The sequence below is a fragment of the Amborella trichopoda genome, chromosome 10 (genome assembly GCF_054954075.1).
Source record: "Amborella trichopoda isolate Santa Cruz 75 chromosome 10, AtrichopodaSantaCruz75HAP2 v2.0, whole genome shotgun sequence".
Taxonomy (NCBI): domain Eukaryota; kingdom Viridiplantae; phylum Streptophyta; class Magnoliopsida; order Amborellales; family Amborellaceae; genus Amborella; species Amborella trichopoda.
In genome coordinates this window covers 31,953,379-31,971,815 of record NC_142345.1, presented here as the reverse complement: position 1 = coordinate 31,971,815, position 18,437 = coordinate 31,953,379, and the positions used below count along the sequence as shown (strand labels likewise).

The 18,437-nt window shown below is 36.7% G+C and overlaps 1 protein-coding gene across 14 annotated transcripts in view; it reads left to right on the top strand.

Annotated features, from left to right (window-relative positions):
* EMB2729 (Alpha amylase family protein) overlaps positions 1-18,437 on the top strand; it is a 108,916-nt gene that overhangs the window by 48,181 nt on the left and 42,298 nt on the right. For all 14 annotated transcript variants that reach the window (XM_020675045.2, XM_006856856.4, XM_088848733.1 and 11 more), the window contains 3 exons: positions 6,769-6,871; positions 16,013-16,150; positions 17,246-17,317. In XM_020675045.2, coding sequence (XP_020530704.1) covers positions 6,769-6,871; positions 16,013-16,150; positions 17,246-17,317 — 313 coding nt within the window. The remainder of the gene's footprint in view (positions 1-6,768; positions 6,872-16,012; positions 16,151-17,245; positions 17,318-18,437) is intronic.

Below are 18,437 nucleotides of genomic sequence, written 5' to 3'. Positions count from 1 at the left end.
ATATGCCTTCCATGGCTTTGTTTATGCTCTTTATAGTCTCTTCAAATTGTTGTTTCACAACTTTTATAATTTGTGGCAGTATATCATCAATCATAGAAATGGGTTGTGATAGATGGATTTTGTAGGCTCTGATACCAATTGATACAGGAAGGACGGGAAAGAAAATAAATAAATTACAAAAATGAAAGATAAAAATATAGGATAAGAAATACACCCTCCCTCAGGGTTTGCATGGGGGTCCTCCAAAAAAAATCTCACAAGATCCAAAATAAACTTTTCTTCTCTTCTTTATCTTTTTTGATGTAAGAAGCACGTATTTATAATTTGTAAAAGAAAGCAACCCTAAACTCTTAACTTGTTCCATAAGAAACTTTGACTAAATCTCAGCCCTTCATCTTTTAAAAAAATAAAGCTCCAATTTTTCCCCTCAATTATCTATAACTAAAGAAGACCAAATGGCTCTAAAAAAAACAACTGGAAACCTAAAATATTCCCAAACCTGAAATTTTAATTTCTTAAAAATAATAAAATAATGAAAAACCCTAATTACATTAGATAACCTTCCATTATTGCCTGAATTACGCAATGATATATTAAGTTTGCTACGAATACAATTGTGCACTTGTAAAAAGGGATTCTTTGTTCAATTAGTACATTGGGAAAGAACCAATAAAGGGTTTTTTAAGAATAACACCATAGGGGCACTGCAACTAGCTCAAGTCAATGTGACCAAAGAAAAATTTGTTGCTATGACCTTTGAATAAAACTGTAGCAGGCACGCCAAAATTGTGGGTCGACTCAAGAGCCTCCAAACTTGTTTCTAATAATATTTCTAATAATAGAAACTTGTTTGGGACTCTCACGAAATGGTGGGGGAGGATACTGTCCTTTATATGGACAATTCTTCTTCCTCCAAAGTAGTTGGTAAAGGGACGGTAGAATTCACGTTCGGTAAAATCCTCACGCTTCTAGTTGTCAACCTTGCCCCTGAAGTCCGCAGAAATCTTTATAAGCATTCCTTCTGATCATGAGGAGTTTCTTTGAGTCCGACATTTCATCTTGTCGAAGAATGGTGCCTTTGTAGGTATGGGATACGCCTCTGATGGCATGTTCAACCTCAATATTATCAATGAAATAGGTACCTATTTTTCTGTGTATATCCATGATTCTCTCTCTTTATGGCATGATAGATTAGGTCATCTTATTTATCATGTTTTGAAAAAAAATGAGTACTTTAAATCTTATTCCTAAGCATGAAAATTTGGAAAGTACTCTTGTGTGATGTGTGTGCACAATCAAAGATCACAAAGAAATCATTCCTTGAAGTAGAAAGAGGTTCCAGGTTACAAGAATTAATGCACATTGATGTTTGTGATTTGAGAGAAGTACAGACTTGTGGTGGGAAGAAATAGGTTGTGACTTTTACAAATCTGAAGTTGAACATCAATTAAATTTGAAAATCAAAGTTTTCAAAAGTGGCAGGTTGTGAGCATTGCTCCATTGATTTTTCTAAATATTGTGAAAGAAATAGAATTGGTCACCATGTTAGTTCCGTATACGCACCACAACATAATGGTCTTGCTAAAAGGAAGAATTTCACACTTATGGATATCATGCATGCCAGGTTTAGTTCTAACCTTACTACTAATTTGTAGGGAGAGACTTTAATTTCTACTAGGTATAGTTTGAATCAAATACCATATTCAAAATCTAATGCTGCACCACGTGAACTTTGGAAGGGAGAAACCTTACTTAGGACTTCTCAAAGTTTGAGGTTGTGCAGCCTTTTGAGATTCCTTGCCATTAGGAGGCTTAAACTTGGACCTAAATTGATTATGTTTTTGTCAACTATGCTGAATATAGCAAATCCTATCAACTTCTAGACCTGTAACCTAATGTAATTATGCAGTCCAGCGATGCAGAATTTTTTGTAGCAAGATAATGAATATGAAGAACCTCACGGTAAACATAAAATTGTTGAGCAAGCGAGCCCTGAAGACTTAGAACCCAGGAAAAGCCAGAGAATCAAGAAACGTAGTTTTGGACCTGATTTTCAGATGTATCTCTTGGAAGAAGACCCAAAAAGTTTCCAAGATGCAATGTCCTTGCGTGATGCTTTTTTCTGGAGAGAGGTAGTCAACGATGAGATAATATCTATATCAGAAAATGACACTTGGATGCTAGTGGATTTACCTCCTTGTACCAAACCTTAAGGATGTAAATGGATTTTCAAGAAGAAAATGGAGGCAGATGGCACTATTGAGAAATATAAAGAAAGACTGGTTGTAGAAAGTTTTAAGTAAAAGAAGGTGTTTATTTCTTTGTTACATGCGCCTCACTTGCTCGAATAGCTACCATTCTAGTACTCATTGCCTTAGCATCGATTTACCATCTAGAGATTCACTAGATAGATCTTAAAATTGTTTTTCTCCATGGTGAACTAGATGAAGAATTTCATATTGAGCAACCAGTGGGATTTGTCCTTGAGGGCTGGGAACGCAGTTTACAATTTGTGAGGTCCCTGTATGGTTTGAAACATGCACCCAAAAAATGGCATGAAAAATTCAACGCATTTATCGTATCACACAGATTTAGATCGGTGATGCAGATGCGTGTATATATGTGAGAGTTTTGTGATGGTGCGGTTGTGATTATCAGCTTGTATGTAAATGATATGCTCATACTAGACAACAATACTACATGTATTATGGATGCCAAGAAACTTGTCTTTTGAATTTGATATGAAAGGTATGGGTCAAGCTGGTGTTATTCTTGAGATTAAAATAGTGAGGAAACTGAGTGGATATGTTTTAATCTGGAGCCACTATATTGAGAAAGTGCTCAAAAGATTTGATCACTTTGATTGTAAACCAGCTTCCACTTATTTTGTTGCTCATATTAAACTCATAAAGAATCGAGGTGGTCTTATTTCCCAATTGGACTGTGTTAGAGTCATTGGATGTCTAATGTGTGCAATGTCATGTACTAGATCTCATATAGTATTTGTTGTGGGCAGACTGAGTAGATAAACTACTAACCCAGGTCAAGAGCATTGGAATGCGGTCTATAGGATTTGATATATCTTAAAGGAACTATGGACTTTGGCCTACACTACATGGGTGATCCAGCTGTGCTGAAAGGTTATAGTGATACAAACTGGATTATGGATTTTGATGAATCCATATCCAGTGGATGGATATTCATGTAATGTGGGGGTGTTGTTGCTTGGGGCTCTAAGAAGCAAACCTATATCTCCAAATCCACAATGGAGTCGTAGTTAATAGCCCTGGATCTGGAAGTCGCTAGTAAAGAGGTTGAGTGACTAAGAAATTTATTCGTAGACGTACCAATTATTCAAGGGCCCATGCCCGCAAGTTCAATTTATTGTGGAACAAGAAGATATATTCTGAAAAGTCCAGATATATTTGCTTGAGGCATAGTCAATTGAGAGTATCGCTCGAAGATATGGTGATTTCAATACTCTATGTGTATTCTAAGTAGAACTTAGTGGATCCACCAATGGTAGTGGATCCACCAATTAAAAGGCTTGCAAGGGACCAAGTCTGGAATATGACTAGAGGGATGGGTTTGAAGCCCATATGTAATATACCACTAGGTTATGGGAACCCTACTTATGGACAAGGAGATCCCAAGTTTGATGTTCATAAAGAAGAATAAGTCACTTGTGTGATTGATGTATGTATGTATCACAATATTATTGAAGAGAAATTTATATCAAATTTATCCCCCATCCTTTGCTGTGTGGTACAATTTACTATAATGAATTGAGAGATTGAAGTTAGATCTTAATGAGTCCATTTGTCAAAATGGTGTGAAACGTGGGCTGTACTGTAGGATATCCTCCACGGACTTACCTATATGAGTGTGGAAGTGGGGGCTACTTCCTAGGAGAACTGGGCATTCTTTAGAGCACTCATGAAAACCAGGACTGGCGTTGGGCTAGTAAAATGCGTAATCTTTTAAAGAAAACCATTGCATTTGAAAGAGAGTATGTAGTATGTGGGAGGCTTATCTATAATAGACATAGTTCAAGGTTTGTCCACTCCCTATTTTGATAAGTGTTCTGCATAACAATATGTGAAGGTTCAAGTCTGTAGCCCACCCTCACTTATGCATTTTATTTCCTAATTTGTTTTAGAGAGACTAGTTGTTTTGACATAGGCGGAGGATTTGTTAGCTTTAATTATTTAAAGGTTTTTCAAAACAACCTTTTTTGTTAACACCTTCAATGGACCCTATCCTCAGTTTGGTGCATGAGGACCACTTTCTTTTTTCCCATCGTTTTTGGTTTCGCTTTTGACGTGGAAAGGTAAGGTAAAACCATTAATATGTGACATAGTATTATGTGACATAATAGCTTCTTGCACATAGTATTATGTGACATTCATATGTTTCACCTCCTTTATTATGTGAGGGCTTCTTGACACATCTCTACGGTGTATTGCCTTCTCATGCATGTATATGAAATACCTTGAGACATCTCCTATGATGTGTTGTTTTCTTATGAGCTTTGCATTATATGTAATGATAATCCTCATGCTATATATATATATATATATATATATATATATATATATATATATATATATATATATATATATATATATATATATATATATTGTGTGTGTGTGTGTGCTCGCGCATGTATTTGTATGGACATAAATATCCATCGTTTCTCATTTTGGGGTGATGGTGTGAAATATAGTGCAATTGATTTGTAGAGCTCTCTCTTACTCTCTAAATGTAAGAATCCTTTCTCTACGAGAAAAGAGATTCCATACAAGCTTTGTGAGTATGTGGCTACTAAGGCAATTATCATTCTTATACACTTGTTTTTGAAGATGAATCTGAGGTAACTTCCTGTTACCACTTTTTATAGGAAGACGTTTTTTGAATTTATTGTTTTGAAGTTATGAAAAGTCGTCTCTCGTTGTGATTTTTTTTTCCAATAATTTTCGCAATCTATGTTTAATGTACATGGAGCTTTTGTTTTGGATGCGTTATTGAGAATGCAACTTAGTAGCTCAGTAAGTGATATGACAATGTTAAAAAAAAAGGTGTGCCTAGGTGCCCGGAGGATCTCAGAGCGCACACCCACTGCTAGGTGGTCTGGCGCCTATACCTGGGCAGCCGCTTAGGTGGGCGCTCACGGCTCCTAGTTTCAGGTCCTGGGTGTGCACCTAGGTTCTGCGCATAAGTATTGGGAGCCCCCATGTAGGGGTCCGCTTCCGCCCCGAAATCTCGATCCCGCGTTCTAGTGACCGGATCTCGATTCTAGGTGCTTCCTTGCTTATTCGGATCTCGTATCCGGAGTTATGGGAACTCGATTCCTATTATTTGGGAACGAGGTCCCTAGCAAGCAGGATCTAGATCCCCATGCCCAAAATCATGGCCCCAATATCATTCGGAACAACGATTCCATCATACCAACAATTGAGTATCCTATAGCATGGGGGTGAGATGCACCTATAAAGTTTATTTTATTTGTGTATAGTATTCGGTTTTCCTCAAATTTCTACGACGCACTTGCAATGACATTTGTGTCCAATTTTAAAGAAAGGTAACTAAAGTAGGGACAACATTGGAAGGAGGTTCAAACGGTAGCCATGTTGCAATTTTATTGTGAAGTGAGGTCACGATCAATACATTTCATTTTGGTAAAAATGATGTGTTACACAATCTGTTGATGTGTTTCACAATCGGTTAATGGTGCATTTCGAACGATATTATGTACAAGTCTCTGAGTATAGTCGGAATGGGTTGCACATTGTAAACTATAATTGTATTGTAATACTAAACTGATCATGTTGTGTCTGTGAACCATCGTTATGTGAATGTTTATCAGCTCGGGTGAGATATGAAAGGGTGATAGTGGGTGGATGGACATTGGTTGTGGCATGTACACTGTTTGTGTGTAAGGAAAATGAATCCAAATATTGTTAAAGGAAATGCAGCCATGAACACTAAGAAATCACACCATCTTAAATACTCAATGACTTTTCTCGCCAATCTTCTAAATTAATCACTTCAATCCTATAGGCAAAGGAAGGGAAAAAGAAAAAAAATTCAACCATATCTTCATATTCATGTTTGGGATCACATTCTTGGGCATTGGGGTTGATGACCCTCCAGAAAAGATGACCCTCCAGAAAAGGAAGTGCAGATAGATAGTTATATCAGCAAGAGATGACCCTCCAGAAAAGGAAAGGGGTTTTGGACATGACTTGTGCCATAGATCAGTCGACCAACATACACTCCCATTGAAGTGTACAATTCGCTATATTTATTATTTTTACATGCTTTCGCTGGCTTTAAAGGTCACATGCCCCAACATGAATTATGGTATCAATGTGCATCCGTGGCAACGGTTAGTGCTCTTTTGAAGTGCATCAACCTGTGTACGACCTTCAATTTAGTTTTTGTATTCTCCATTTTCTAATGGCTGAGGTGGTTATCATTTGACAGTGGCATCGATGGAAATACACTGTTAGCCTCAAAAAATGGGAGAAATGGAGCCCTAGAATCTTTAATATGAGCACTTCCAGGCACTGAATGATTTGGTGCTCCCAAAATTGTGTGCTTCATTGGTGCTTTAATATATGCTTAAGCTTCGCTTTCTTTGCTTGATTTAATGGGCAATTTTTTGTCACGAATGTGCACCTCATGTATATATGAATTGAAAGTATGTATTATCAAGTGATTTTAAGCCTATAACAATCGGTTTGATCCCTTTGGAGATTTATACAGGTATGGCAACCAGTATGTTGATAAGGATGCTCTTATATATCTTATTTTGGCAAATGATATGTTACATGAGCTCCATCCGCATATAATAACAATTGCGGAAGACGTGAGTCTTTTATCATCTTCCTTTAACCAGCTTGCCTTCATGCAATTATTTTTGAGTATTTAATATTCACAGATATAACTATCTATCTGCACTTCCCTCTTGTTTTTTATTATCTAACATCCACATATGTTCTACATAGGTTTGAGATTGATTTTAGTTAATTTGCAGAGTGTAGACCTAAATGCATTAAAACCTGGTCTGGCCGACTAATCTTAAATTTTTATTAGGGGATCTCGTTTTCCCTTTATGTTGCTTGTTGATATTCCAAACTCCATATGTATTATAGTCATTTTTCCTGTTTCCTAGTAAAGAGATGCTCATAACTATATATGGTTAGTTTAGTCTTGTCATATTTGTATGAATTCTTAGGGGTAGATTGCTCATTCTTATTTCTTAATTGCAGAGGATGTTTTTTGTGAATAGTACCATCAGTAGAGTATAGAGAGAGTTCTATGTGGCTATATATGTTATTTGATCCTTCAAATAAAACAACACTCTTATGCATTTGAAGTCTCTCAAGGTATCATTGGCTATCTATTATGCTGTTCTTCCTATACGTCTGATCCTGTTCGTTTAAGTTGTTTCATTTTCTCTTCTCTCAATTTTTCTAATTAGCTGTAATGGTGCTCGCCAAGGATCCATCCCCCACATCTGTGTTCCACCCAGGTGCGGGGCTTCTGGCCTTGTGTGGGCCACATGATGCCCATAGGGTGGCATTACCCACTTTTTTGTTTTGTGTACCACTTTTAGTTAAAAGTTTGGTTATTGAAGGAATCTTTTAAAATTATAATAAATTTGTTCCTTATTCAAATGGGGGTTTTTAAAATATAAGATTGTCTTTGACTTCGTCTATATTTTGAAAGATCTTGGTAATGTTAAAAGTGTTACATTCAATTTTAAATAGAAGTTAGATTTGAGTCAAATTGTAAAGGGATAAGGTTCCTAATTTCTACCCAAAATTATGATGGCTGATTTGTGGGATGAATGGTGTTGATTTGTGAATTTCCTAATATCCTAATGGTCAAGCTAGGAAATAAGATAACTCATACCTAGAAGAAATCCTATTTTGAGTTGGAGGTATATTTATTTCTATTTAAACATTATTTAAACCTCTCAAATCATGAAGAAAAAACCTCTCTTTCACACCAAAAATATCTCTCACGCCCCAAAATATACCTCTCTCTCTCTCCAATATTTTGGGCACGCCGCCCTCTCTCCTTCTCTTGGTGTGACGCCTCCCTCTCTCCTACTCTTGGTGTGATGCCACCCTCTTCTTTTTCTTGGTGTGATGCCACCCTCACCCCTTCTCTTGCTTGTGACGACACCCAAAAAGAAAAGAAAATAGGTGGTGGGACATGAAATCCTAGGAGGCTAGGGCTCGCAAGTTCAAGCCTAATTTATTCCTATGCAAGTCCTAAAGTATTAAAAGTGCATCATTGGTTAGGGAATCAGATGTGGGGTGTATCAAGCCCTATGAGGGTTATTCAAGGCATCATCTAGCAAGTCTTAACAATTGATTTAATTATTTTTCAATCTTATTTTATATTTTTCTGTGAATTTCCATGAACAAAATTTGTACTCAAAACTATAGTGGAAGATTGTTTGTTGCTCTTGGATGTTTTTATTTGCTTTTGGCAGTAAAAGTCAAGATCTTAGGTGGTATTTAGGGTTTGAATTATGATTTACATCAGCGTATACTGTATAGTGGCCCCTGTGAGTGGAATTCAGTTATATTGAATAAAAGAACAAGAAAAATTTTGAGTGTATAAATAAAAAGAAAAATATTGAGTTTACTACCTTGAGTTCCACACAGCTACTCCTTTCATTGGTATCAAAGCATCTATATTTTATTGCCATAGTCTAAGAGTTTTTTTGAATTTTTGAGTCTAGATTCATGCTTTAAAAAGTTTTTTGGTGGAGTTTATTATGTTTTAAAGATTTGATGGGAAGAATTATGCTATTTGGAAGAGAAAGATAAGCAATATCCTGTTTGAAGGACTTAGCCAAATGCTCTCTGATAATCCCCCACCTACGCCAAGGGGTAATGTTTATATAAGGCAGTTCATACCGCATGCCTACTTATGGCCATGGATGACACCTATGAAAGTGGACGATGTGAATTAACACAGGCTATGCAGTTTAAAATTTTATTTCGCGATGCCATCTAAAATACTTACATATGTCAAAAAGTTACAATCAAAACTCGAATAACTAAGCAAAAAAAAAAGTGGATTCTCACTTAATGCCACTTTTCAAAACTTCTTCATTACATAAGCAAAATTACATTAAAGAAGATTGGGAACAAGAAAAGCACAAGAAAGCATAAAATAAGATAGTGTGCCAAAAGATTACCTTTAATGGACTTTGTACACTCCACACTGGATCTCCTCCACTAATGGCGCACGGGATCTTGGTCTTTCTTGAATCTCAACAAATGGAAAGCTTGGCTACCCTCTACTTAAAACTTGAGAGCGTGCACATGGAATATGGAGCCTCTCTTACCTCTCAACTATATGGGGTGTGTCCCTTCCTTTGCTTGATGACCTAGGGGTGTGCCCCTCATTCTTTTTTTAATTTGGAGGGTATGGTAAAGAAAGACAAGTAGAGAGAGAGAGGGAGGTGTGCCACCTTTGAGGGAGAAAGAGAGAGCTTTAGGTTTTGGTTTGTGTTTTTGAACCTTTAATAAGATGTAATTATATTAGTGAGGCTAGGATTTGGGATTTAGGGTTTAGCCATCCTTATGAAGATTCGAATTAGGCCGTTGATCATTAGTGACCTGTGGGGTGAGAGATCTTAGCCATACAATTTGTAGATCAGCCATCGTGATTTAATGGAAGGTGGTAGAACCTTATTCCTCAAGTACTTTTAACCTAATCCCATCAAATATTGTGTAGAGATAATATTCTATAATTTTCCTTTTAATATCTATCAATCTCTACACATTCCATTTAGAAATCAATCATTCTCTCTTCATAGACCTTTCCATTTTAGATTCAAATCAATTAGGTGGCTTATACAACAAGCCACACCTTTTGGAAAGTATGAGAAAGAGGGGCATCCCACTTATGTAGAGCATAGTGGGCACCATGCCCCATCACAGTGGGCCTAATGTGGTGTTCCTTAATGAATTTTGGCCCCCCACAATACTAAATAATTTTTTGTAGAAAGACATGATTTGTAGAAAATAGTCAAGTATCTATATTTTCCTCTCTGAATATTTAAAGGAAAAAGTTTATATAAGTGCGAGGCTCTAAACAATCACATTAGGGCGCATTTTAAAAATTTCACTAGAAGAGGTTGTTTTGATACCCAGATAGACTCAAATTGATCATCTCGACGTCAAGATGCATGGACATGACAAAAAAATGGATTTCAAGTTTTGGAAATAGTGCATCCTGTAATGCATTTTTGGATCGTCAATTTTAAAGATTTCCAAGTTTTCATAGATCTTCTCGATCTACACCATTTTTGAAGCTTTAAATTTTATAATTGGAGATGAAAATATATTTTAAGGCTATCACAAATATTTCTAGTATATTCTCAACACTATTTGAAGGTGTGCTTTACTTTGATTGTTTAAAGCCTCAGCCTTAGACAAACCACACCCATATTTAAATACCTGAAAATTCAGTTTTAGCTTATTTAAAAAATCAAGTTTGATAAAATAAAATATCTTGAGATTTCTAAAAATTTATTTTGATATTCCAAAAGTTATTTAAAATAAAATTAATTATTTTAAAATTAATTTAATGGGTATTAGATCCAATTTCATTAAGGAAAATGGGAAAATACTGAGGTACTCCATCTCTACTAGTGACTGTCCTACACTCACCTTTTCAAACTGACTTAGTAGTTCCCATGACCTACAGTCCATCCCAAGGGTTCATGATTGGACTACCATAGCCAACCAGTAGGTGATGTGATCACAATCCTAGTCTATAGACTACAAGTTCACCCCTAAGGACAAGCCTAGCTCACATATACCTATGCACGCTCTTTGCAATTGGTGCATGGGGGCTTTCTCTCGCACATGTACATGTAACACCTTCAATGGTGTTTACTTCCCAATACAACTATCATATATATATGCTGTGTGATGATCATTATGGGAATTTGGCCCTTGTCCCTTTAGGCCTACCAATCACACATAAGGATCACCAAGTTCCTTGGCCACCTACCCTGAGCGTCTCTTCAACCTTATCAAGAGCGAACTCTGCAAATCCTTCTCAGTTGTGCTAGATGCCCAGGTCTCATAGAATTTTAGAACTCAACTTGGCCTAGCTCGTCAAGCCTAGTTTGAGTCTTGGCATCGTTATTGGCAACTTCGGCCCCTCTGAACCATACTCCCACTTGAGTTGTTATTCCACTATTATAAAATTTCATTACATGCTCTCATAAGGCCTTTAAATCGCCACAAAATCCCAACAACCCATACTCTCGAGTATGAGCCATTGACAACAACCCATGTTGGAAAAACTGGGCAATCTAACTGGTAACCGCCCGGTTAGATAGGAACCAGCCAATAGCTGGTTCTGGTTTCGGGCAGTTTTGGTGATCAACCAGTATTTAAAAAAAAATTCAAAAAAATGTACATAAAATCCCAAAAATAAGGAATTTGATTTGTAATTCATTTTTTAATTTTCTTTACATTATGGTAAAGATTAGAAATTGTTTTGGTCATTAATACTCACTTTTATATTTTCCCATTTTTTTCAGAAAATTTAAAAAACACCCCTAGGCACATATTGATTATTTAAAATTCATTTTTTTCATTAATTTTCAACTTCATTGGAATGTGTTTTGTTTTAATCATTCTTTATATGCTTTTCGTATTTTAGTAGATTTTTTTGTTTCTTCTTTTATTTTTTTACCACTCGGGAGCTCGGTAAGAATGGTTGAATCGGTTTACCGGTTAGGCCGGTTAAACCGCTTTTGGGCCCAGGTCCGGTTAACCGGTCCGGTTTGATTTTGCGACCACTGAAGACAACAAAGCAAATTCATGAACGACTTGAGGCTGAGTATGCTACTCTTCTCAGTAGAAAAATAATGGTTATGAAACAATATTTAGATTTGAAGAAGAAGGAAGGAGGCAAATGAACCGAACATATACAACAGTTCAGAGCTTTCATTCCCGAACTCGAGGCTGCACAAGTTAAGCCAGATGAAAACATGCAAATCTGCCAGTTGCTGAATTCTATGCCGAACACAAAAGAGAGCATGTCAAAGTTGGACGAGATCATTAACAAGCTTAAAGTTGAAGAAGAAAGGAGAGTGACTTGTGATTGTTCAGTCTTGAATGACCGTAAATCTGGTAAACCTTAAATTTAACTCTGGTTCATTCAAGAAGAAGAAGGGCTAAGCAAAGAATAAAAACAAAACCAATGAGAATCAAAAGGGCAATAATGGGCCTAGAAAAGGAAGGATTTAAAGAACACCCAATTCTATCACTGCAACAAATTTGGGCACATTGCGAAGTATTGTAGAGCACCCAAGAATACGAATCCCAAGGGCGATAGGGAGCATGTTTGTGTGGTCCTTGATACCATGCTAGCTGACCTTAAAGTAGGGTCATAGTGTTTTGCTTAGTGTCCACTGCCCCTATGTCGAACACCAAAGATGGGTTCAAAAGTTTTAAACCTGTTGTCCCTAGGGATCAAGGTATCTATATATGGGTGGGAATCAAAAGATTGGAATTCTGGGTGTTGGAGATTTCATCCTTCAACTTGATAATGGAAAAAGCATGGTTCTAAAGCATACTCTTTATGCTCTTGAAATGAGGAAGAGTTTGATTACGGTCGCTAGATTGGCTAAGGCAGGCTACTCGACCTTTTTTACTGATAATAAGGTGGAGGTGAGATATGGGAGTGAATGGTCATGAATGGTCATCTTGTAGATGATTTCTTTTCAGTTGCAATAAAGAAATCTATTTCTTATGTCTCGTGCTATAATGACAACGATGATGATGCGTATATATGGCACATGAGACTAAAGCACATAAATCCTACAAGGATGGAAAGGTTAAATAGAGAAGGCTTATTAAAAAAATCTAAATGGAGACTTAACTAGAGTATGTGAATCATGTGTTCAAGGAATGCTGGTTAAGAAACCTTTGGGAAGCTCCGAGAGCTACGACATATTAGAAGTTGTCCATAATGATATTTGTGGACCTATGAATGTGGCTACTAAGGGTTGCAAGAGGTACTTCATTACTTTTATTGATGATCATTCCTATTTTGGTCATGTCTATCTGTTACGTGAAAAATCTGAAGCCCTAGACCGTTTTAAAGAGTATAGAGCCAATGTAGAAACCCAAATAACCCAGAAAATTTAAGTCCTTAGATTTGATAGGGACGGAGAATATCCCTCACGATTATTTAAAGGGTTTTGTATTGAGCATGGTATTATTATACATCAGTATATTATGCTGTAAACTTCTCAACAAAATGGGGCAGTTGCGAGGCAGAAGAGGACCTTGATGGAAATGGTGAGCAGACGTGCTAACCTCTCTCTCTAGATTTTTGGAGAGAAGCTGTTTTGAAAGCTAGCTATATCCTTAATCGGGCTCCCACAAAACCTGTCATACCAACTCCTCATGATATTTTCACCAGCAAGCTCCGTTCCTTGATCACCTCAGAGTGTGGGGATGTTCTGCCCATGTCCTTATCCCCCATCAAAATAGAACAAAATTAGATCCTAAAACCTTTTAGGCTCATCTTCATAGGATACCCACCACATGCTAAGGGATATTGTTTCTATAATTCGGACATAGGGGCTGTCCTTGATAGTAGGGATGCCCATTTCCTTGAGGAAGACTTCCTCAAGGGTCGTGCCACTGCGAATTTTATGTGATAGAGAGTAACACGAGTCAGACCCTAAATTCTGATCCTTCTCGTCCTTGGAGAAGTAACCAAATTAGAAGAATATGTTCTTCAACTACCAAGAAGAATATTATGAGAGAAATTAAGAAGAGTCCCTAGATGAACCCTGTTCCTACCAAAAAGCCATAACATGTCATAAAAAGGCACAATTGCAAGAAGCCATGATTGATGAACTTAATATGGTCAAACATAACAATGTTTGGGAACTAGTGATACTGATAGAAAACCCATAGGCTGCAAGTGGATTTATAAGAAGAAATTGAACTCGGAAGGGAAGTTAGGAAAATACAAACCTAGATTAGTTGTTAAAGGGTTTACCCAAAAAGAAGGAATAGATTATGATGAGACTTTCTTCCCTGTAGTGAATTTCTCTTCCACTAGAATCCTAATAGCCATGGCAGCTCATTTCGACTTCTAACTCCACCAGATGGATGTTAAGACTGCATTTCTTAATGGGGAGTTAGAAGAAGAAATTTATATGAAACAACCAGAGGGCTTTATAGAAAAATTAAAGGAAAACCTAGTGTGTAACTTCTATAAGTCTCTTTATGGCCTTAAACAAGCATCAAGGCAGTGATACATTAAGTTTTAAGAGACCTTGTCAATAGCTGGTTTTGTGCCTAGCAAGGATGATCACTATATATATATATATATATATATATATATATATATATATATATATATATGTATATATCATGGTCAGTGGGAGTGACGTTTTCATCTCTCTATATGTGGATGATATGTTAATTGCCAATTGTTTGATGAGTCTCATATTGGAGACAAAAGCTTTCTTGTCACGAAGGATAAGTGGGGTGTGCCACTTATGAAGGAGGCTCGAATATAGAGATACAAGGATATTCAGATGCGAACTATCATGGCAATCTGGATGAGATGAAGTCCACATCCAAATATATCTTCACACTTGCAGGTGGAGCTATTTCTTGGTGATCAAAGAAACAAGATATTGTTGCACTCTTGACTTTGGAGTCAGAGTATGTGGCCTGTTATCTCATGGCTAAAGAAGAAGTCTGGTTTGTAAATTGTCCTAAATCAACTCAGATTTGATCCAGTGAAGTGCCCATGTGTTTGAATCTTTTGCGAGAACCAGACAGCTATTTGTGTGTCAAAAGAGCCCAGGTATCACAAGAAATCAAGGCATATAAAGTGTTCTACTACCGCATTTGCAACGAGATCCACGCAGGAGAGATTCGGATGGCTTATCTCCTGACAGAGGCTATGTTAGCAGATCCTTTGATGAAAGGATTGGTGGCAAATGTTTTTGTCAAACATGTACATGGGATGGGCTTGAGAGAAATTGAGAGGGAGTGATTGTACATCGTTCAAAGGCCAAGTGGGAGATGTTGGGTTTTGTGGCCTTGTAAGGCCTAGAGTGCTTGTAAACATGAATACTTTATAGTGGAGTATGCACTTCAGTGGGAGTGTATTTGTTGATTGACCATGGGTTGGGCGGTTTATGGCTCTGGTTATATCCAAAACCTTAGTTGAGTTTTTGACCTCTCTAAAACCCTATATTGAAAGGTATTGCCTATAAAGCTTCCTTATCTCAGAAATTCCAGCAAGACCTAACGGATTAAAAGTGTGCCATCAATCAGGGAATCGGGTGTGGAGTGTAACAAGCCCTGTGAGGGTGACTCCAGGCATCATCTAGTAGATCTTCCCAATTGATTTAATTATTTTTCAGTCATGTTTTCTATTTTTCTGTGAATTTCCAGGAACATTTTTTATATTCAAAACTATAGTGGAAGATTGTTTATAGCTCTTGGATGTTTTTATTTATTTTGGCAGTAAAAGTAAGGATTGTAAGTTGTATTTAGGGTTTTAATTTTGATTTACAACCCATATAAGTAGAATTCAGATATATTGAATTGAAGAAAAGAAAATTTTTGAATTTACTACCTTGAGTTCTGTACGGCCACTCCTTTCAATTACCAGCATATTTACATGTTTTATAAGATATGATTATAACTTGCATATTTTTTGGGTATCTTTCCATAATACTACTATCAATAATTTTTCATATATTTTCTTGAAGTTGAAAATGGATTGCCAATTAAATTTCAAATCTATGCTAAACATGCAATTGACTTCTTGTTTATTTGATGCGTGAGTTTTTTATTATGAGCAATACCATATAAATTTCAGCTAAATGTTTTCAGTGGCTGATGCTTCACAAAGTCGTATATTAGTTTCTTTGATTTCACATACTTGTCTTGTACTCTTTTGATTGAGTTGGCCAGTGCAGGCTACATTCTACCCTGGACTATGTGAGCCAACTACTCAAGGTGGATTGGGATTTGATTACTATGCCAATACGACAATATCAGAAATGTGGTCTTGGTTGGTAGAGAATGTCCCTGAGTGCGAATGGAGTATGCACAAGGTATCAAATCCTTTTCTTCCCAGAACATACAACTTCCATTTCTTTTCTTTTTTGTTTAATTATTTCTTTCTATTAGATGAAGGGTGGGTATTAGGTAATTTAGGTTCCATTTTTATTTACTCTAAGATTAATGGAGTGTTATGGTAAAGTGTTCTCTTTCTTACTGTTGAGGGACATCACTTTTCTTTAGTTCAATATATCCCCTCTTTCTTTCAAGGTCTCCATTGGGAATGAATCATGATGAATCGTTGTTTCTTAGATAATAGTATGGTTCTAATCCATTACCCTTCTCCGCAAATTAAAAAGGTTCTGTTTTTTGCCTTTTTTTTTTCTTTTTTTTTTGGGTGGATGAGGGGCACATGGCGATTTGGTGGGTTAATGGTAACTTGTTTCTCCAGCAACAAAATGACCTTCAATTGGTAATCATATGGTGGTTGGGGTTGACACGACTTCTCAATGCTATCCTCCCACCGGCCTCCTCAACCCAAGAACCAAAAAAGAAAAAAAAAAGAGAAAAAAGGGAAAAAAGTTTTAGGTAGGTGAGTGGGAATAGAAAATCACTTTGCTATGACCTTAGTCCCAAAATTTGACATTAATTTGACAAAAGGGGCTTCCTAAAACCATGTGAAAGGTCAGCCCCTGGAAATTGGAGGTGACAATTGCTCTGTATATGATTTTGTCAATTTGAGCCATTACTTTCATGGTGTATGTGTCTTTGTGTCTGTGCTAGTTTCCAGCACCCAGGGTGTTTGGAGCCCTTCTCACTTGCAAAATTCTATTGTAGATAGAAAGAACTTTTTGTAAAATTTACTGCAGCCCAAATGTCGGTAAATACATTGCCAATGCCGATACTCAGAAATGCGTGTATCTGCTGCCTTTGTATCATCACGTACTCTGAACTGTAATCTTGTGAAGTTAACTTAATACTGTGTAGTTCAGAAATTCGATGAGTTCTTCCCGTGCTATTGTGGTTTTTGCATACATTTATATTTGATGAACGGTTTTTCTTAATTTTAATTTGTATTTTTTTCTAAATTGTGGGTTCCACTCCTAGATATACTTTGAAGCTACAAAGAAGTCTTGTATGTTATGCAGATTGTTGAGACTATGACTAGCTCCAACCAGAAAATGGAGAAAATGGTCTCATATTCTGAGAACCACAACCAGGTATGTTTAACCTTCGCTGTTGTTGTTTTGCATTCATTATCGAGTATTCATTTTTTGCTTTACTCGTTTTGCTGAAAAGCATAACAGTTCTGTGGGAATGATGTATGTTCTAGAATTGATCTCCTATGATCATTTTGAATGTGATCTTATGTGTTTGGATTTGTTTCAAGGAGGAAAATTCCATAATTCCACATGCTTGTTCAAATTTGTGAAGTATTACTCTGTGCGTGATTCTGTTGTTTTGAGTGACAGCTTTCAGATTTTGTAATATTCTGTCATACCAGTTACAGCCCTGAAGAATTCCTCAAAACATGTTTCTGGATTTGTTTTGCAGAGGAAAATTGCATAATTCCACATGCTTGTTCAAATTTGTGAAATATTACTCTTAGATGATTCTGTTGTTTTGAGTGTCAGCTTTTGGACTTTGTAATATTCTGTTGCACCATTTACAGCCCTAAATAATTCCTCAAAACATTTATGTTGTTTGTGTTAAAGACTTAAGAAGTTCTAGAATTTTTATTTCGAGTAGTGATTATTTGAGTTCACTAATTTTATTATGAAATAGTTTCTCAAAGGCAGACATGTGAGGTAACTCACTGCATGCTCTAAAAAATTACATGTCTTTGTGCTTCCCGCTTCGAAATCCTGCCCTGTTGGTATTATCATCCATTGTATTGAATGAGATCCACTAATATTTGCTCCTTAAACACGTTTCTCTTTCTCTCTTACTGTATGAATCCCATAAATGTTTCTAATCCACGTTGGTATCTGCTTCAATGCTGAAGATATAAGCCTATGGTGCCTGTTTCCTTTATACTGTGTTATAAAAATCAAGGTTTTAAAAAAGGGATTGGTGACCCAGATTACCCCTTTGGATTTCTGATCCGGTTCGGCGATCCGGTTTACTGAATTGGAAATTTAAAAAAATTTAAGGGGAGCCAATTTTGGGGCTGGCTGAAACTGACAAGAACCAGGTCAAACTGGCTGCTTCCCATAATTAAAAATCAGCGGTTTTGTTAGAGAACCGGCTGAACTGATCCACTAAGCCGATTCTTGGGGGGAATTGGCCAGTTCTTGATATTTTATGAGATTTAGATCGGTCCAACCGATTCCCACACCG